This window comes from Colobus angolensis, unplaced genomic scaffold (assembly GCF_000951035.1).
Source record: "Colobus angolensis palliatus isolate OR3802 unplaced genomic scaffold, Cang.pa_1.0 Scaffold343, whole genome shotgun sequence".
Classification (NCBI taxonomy): Eukaryota; Metazoa; Chordata; class Mammalia; order Primates; family Cercopithecidae; genus Colobus; species Colobus angolensis.
In genome coordinates, this window is record NW_012116744.1 from 403,558 (window position 1) to 406,729 (window position 3,172).

Below are 3,172 nucleotides of genomic sequence, written 5' to 3' on the forward strand. Positions count from 1 at the left end.
CGCCGTAGAGCTGCTGCTGCTGGGGGCTGCGTGGCTGGCGGGCCCGGCCCGCGGGCAGAATGAGACGGAGCCCATCGTGCTGGAGGGCAAGTGCCTGGTGGTGTGCGACTCCAACCCCACGTCCGACCCTACGGGCACAGCCCTGGGCATCTCTGTGCGCTCCGGCAGCGCCAAGGTGGCTTTCTCTGCCATCAGGAGCACCAACCACGAGCCGTCCGAGATGAGTAATCGCACCATGATCATCTACTTCGACCAGGTGAGTGCTCCTTCCTCCCGCGGCGTGCAGATTGGGCTGGTGAGGGAGGGGTGGATGGAAGACCGATGCCCGGTCCTCTGCAAGGGCTCTGCGGAGGCGCGGGGACGACAGTCCGGGACCGATTGCTGCCCACTCCCCTTCGTTCCCGTCTCGTTATAGGTACTAGTGAACATTGGGAGCAACTTTGATTCAGAACGCAGCACTTTCATCGCCCCGCGCAAAGGGATCTACAGTTTTAACTTCCACGTGGTAAAAGTCTACAACAGACAGACCATACAGGTCAGCCGCCGCCTCGGGCCAAGCCCTGGCCCCGTAGCGGGGTTACTGGCCGCAGGGGTGCTCGGGCTTTCCGGAGGTGGTAGGCAGAAGTGGCGGCTGCATGTACTTCGGGCTGCTTGGAGGGACAGATAGCGGGGCCTCTCAGTTCTGTGGCTTCAACTGCCCTCTGCTTTCCCTGTCTCTGGCTCTTGGGATCCAGCTCCATCCCCCCAGAGACAGAATTTTCTGCTTCCGCCTTCCGGGACCCTCCGAAGGGTTCCCTGGATTGCAGGGACTTCCTTGTAACTGCTGTTGTTAGCGCCCCAGACAGGGCCGCTTGGGGAGCCTTCCCCGACTTGGAGGCTTGTCTTCAGCACCACGGACAGGGCCCCGTTTTCTCCCACTTGCCCCCATCCCCACCCCGTGCGGACTCTGGGTTTTTGAGCTAGCAGCATTTAGCCCCGGGGGTTGAGGGGTGGAGAGAGAAGGGAAGGAGGAGGCGTAGTGCTACTCTTTCCCGGCTCCAGCCGTGTCCCAGCAAGCACTCGCCGGCTCTTCGGGTCTCCAGAGATGTCCAGTTTTCCCTTGGGCGCCGAGAGAGGCGGGACACACAGCTGGGGAGAGGGCGCGAGGCCCTTGACTGACGGTGCCACCACAAGGGCAAAACCAGGCTGTGGCGGGCGCGGCTGGATGGGGGCGGGAATTGAGCCCGTGGTTTGGGGAGAAAATACGTTGTGCCGCTCGGTGCGAGATTTCTAATCAGAAATCACGGTGGCTTCTCCACTGTGTCTTGGCAACTGGGTCCAGGAGGGATCAGGGGCTTTTCGTTTATTCGTTTTTGTTTTTCCGGTGGCGCCGGAGGGAGCCTGAGTTGCTGCGGCTTTTTTGTTTGTTCTTTGTTTTTTGAGGCTGAGGGGAAACGGGAGAGAGGTCAAAGGTCTCAGGGCGCTAGAGCCACCTCATGGGTTTATTAAATTGGATCACAGAGCACAGTCGAGATTCGCTTGGCGCGCTCATTTGAGAAACTGGAATAAGAGCAACTCCCGTTTTGGGGACAGACCCTTCCTGTCACCCAGATGTGTGGTCTTTCGTCCCACTGGAGCCTCAGTAGTAAGCTGCAAAGCCCCTTTTCCTCCATTCGCCCCCCAGCCCCCACCACCTCTCCGTGCTTCCAGGTCTTACAGGCTGTTAGCCAAGCAGGGGAGAGGTTCGCTCCACCGCGGCTTCGGTGCCTGTCTAGGTTGCGCCTCTGAAGCGGGCCTTTCTCTTTCTCAGGTGAGCCTCATGCTAAACGGGTGGCCAGTGATTTCAGCCTTCGCTGGTGACCAGGACGTGACCCGGGAGGCCGCCAGCAACGGAGTCCTAATCCAAATGGAGAAAGGCGACCGAGCATACCTCAAGCTGGAGCGAGGAAACTTGATGGGGGGCTGGAAGTACTCGACCTTCTCCGGATTCCTCGTGTTTCCTCTCTGACTGGCTCGTAGCCTGAAGGGAGGCAGGGAGAGGGCGAAAGCAGAAAGGGAGTGAAAAAGAGGCTGAAATTAAGAGGGAGAGAAAGCAGCACGACTTGAAACTTCCTACATGTTCTCTAACTGTATCTGGGTAAAAAGGTGCGCGCCAGCGGTGGGACAACTTTGTCCATTTCCTTATTAGGAGACATAAATTTTGCTTAGCTGTGCGCACTCCCGTTTCCAAAAATAAACTCGCCTCCCCCATTCCAGTTGCAGTAATCAAGAAAGAGACGGCCTTGTCATTGTTTCTTATCCCCCAACTTCATGTTCCCTGCAATTTATTTAAAGAAACTTTGTATTTCACTACATAATCTGAAATCTTTCTCCCTAGCCCCCTCTGAATCCTTCTGCCTACTGAAATATAATATATTCCCCGCCCCCAACCTTTTTATTCAGTTTGGAGAGGGGGTAAGGTTTTTTTTTTGTTGTTGTTGTTGTTTTGTTTTGTTTTGGATGGGGAAGGTAGTTTTAATTTGGCAAGTGTTGCTCTTCTTAAAACACTGCTCAAGTTGATTAGCTGAAGATACTTAGTGTCCTCGGCTGCTTGTTAGCAGAGAAAGGACTCACCTTAGTGGTGACTGGTTTAAAAAAATATAAATATATATCATTTGTACACGAAGAACTCTTCCCAGTGGAAACTGGCTGTGTTTCCGTATTTCTATGTCCTACTCGGAGTGATCGTGAAATCTAAGGCTGCTTGATGTTCTGATGCTTGTCAATGCCGTCATGCCCTGTGGCTCCACGAAACACCAAGGAGCTTCTTCGGGACGCTTCCTCTTCCTCTGTAACATATGTGTGAATAGCCAAGATTTAATTTTGCTTTAATCTAATAAAGTCGAAGCGGGACTTTTATTTTTCTGAAACAGCTTTCTAAGCTCCGCATCTTCCCCAGCTGGGAGGTTGGGGGTCGGGGATGCCAAAGGGCGAGGTTCTGAAGGGCAGGAGACTTGGGGGAACGTAACCATAGAAAGGCCTGGGCGCGAGGGCTTCCTCGCAAAGCCAGCCTTGCGCTCCTTCCTGCGCCAGGCCAGGGGCCAGCACTGCATTCGCCTGTGTTTACAGCTTTGGCGCAAACGTAAGAAACGTGGCCGATATCTTCCTTGGCCAGGCGCGGCCGCCAACCCGGGAGCGAAGTTTGATTTTTTTC

At 54.9% G+C, this 3,172-nt stretch overlaps 1 protein-coding gene across 1 annotated transcript in view; it reads left to right on the forward strand.

Annotated features, from left to right (window-relative positions):
- CBLN1 (cerebellin 1 precursor) overlaps positions 1-2,877 on the forward strand; it is a 4,922-nt gene extending 2,045 nt beyond the window's left edge. Inside the window, exons 2-4 of the mRNA XM_011952606.1 lie at positions 1-256; positions 416-535; positions 1,790-2,877. Coding sequence (XP_011807996.1) covers positions 1-256; positions 416-535; positions 1,790-1,987 — 574 coding nt within the window. The 3' untranslated portion in view covers positions 1,988-2,877. The remainder of the gene's footprint in view (positions 257-415; positions 536-1,789) is intronic.
- The last annotated feature ends 295 nt before the right edge of the window (positions 2,878-3,172 follow it).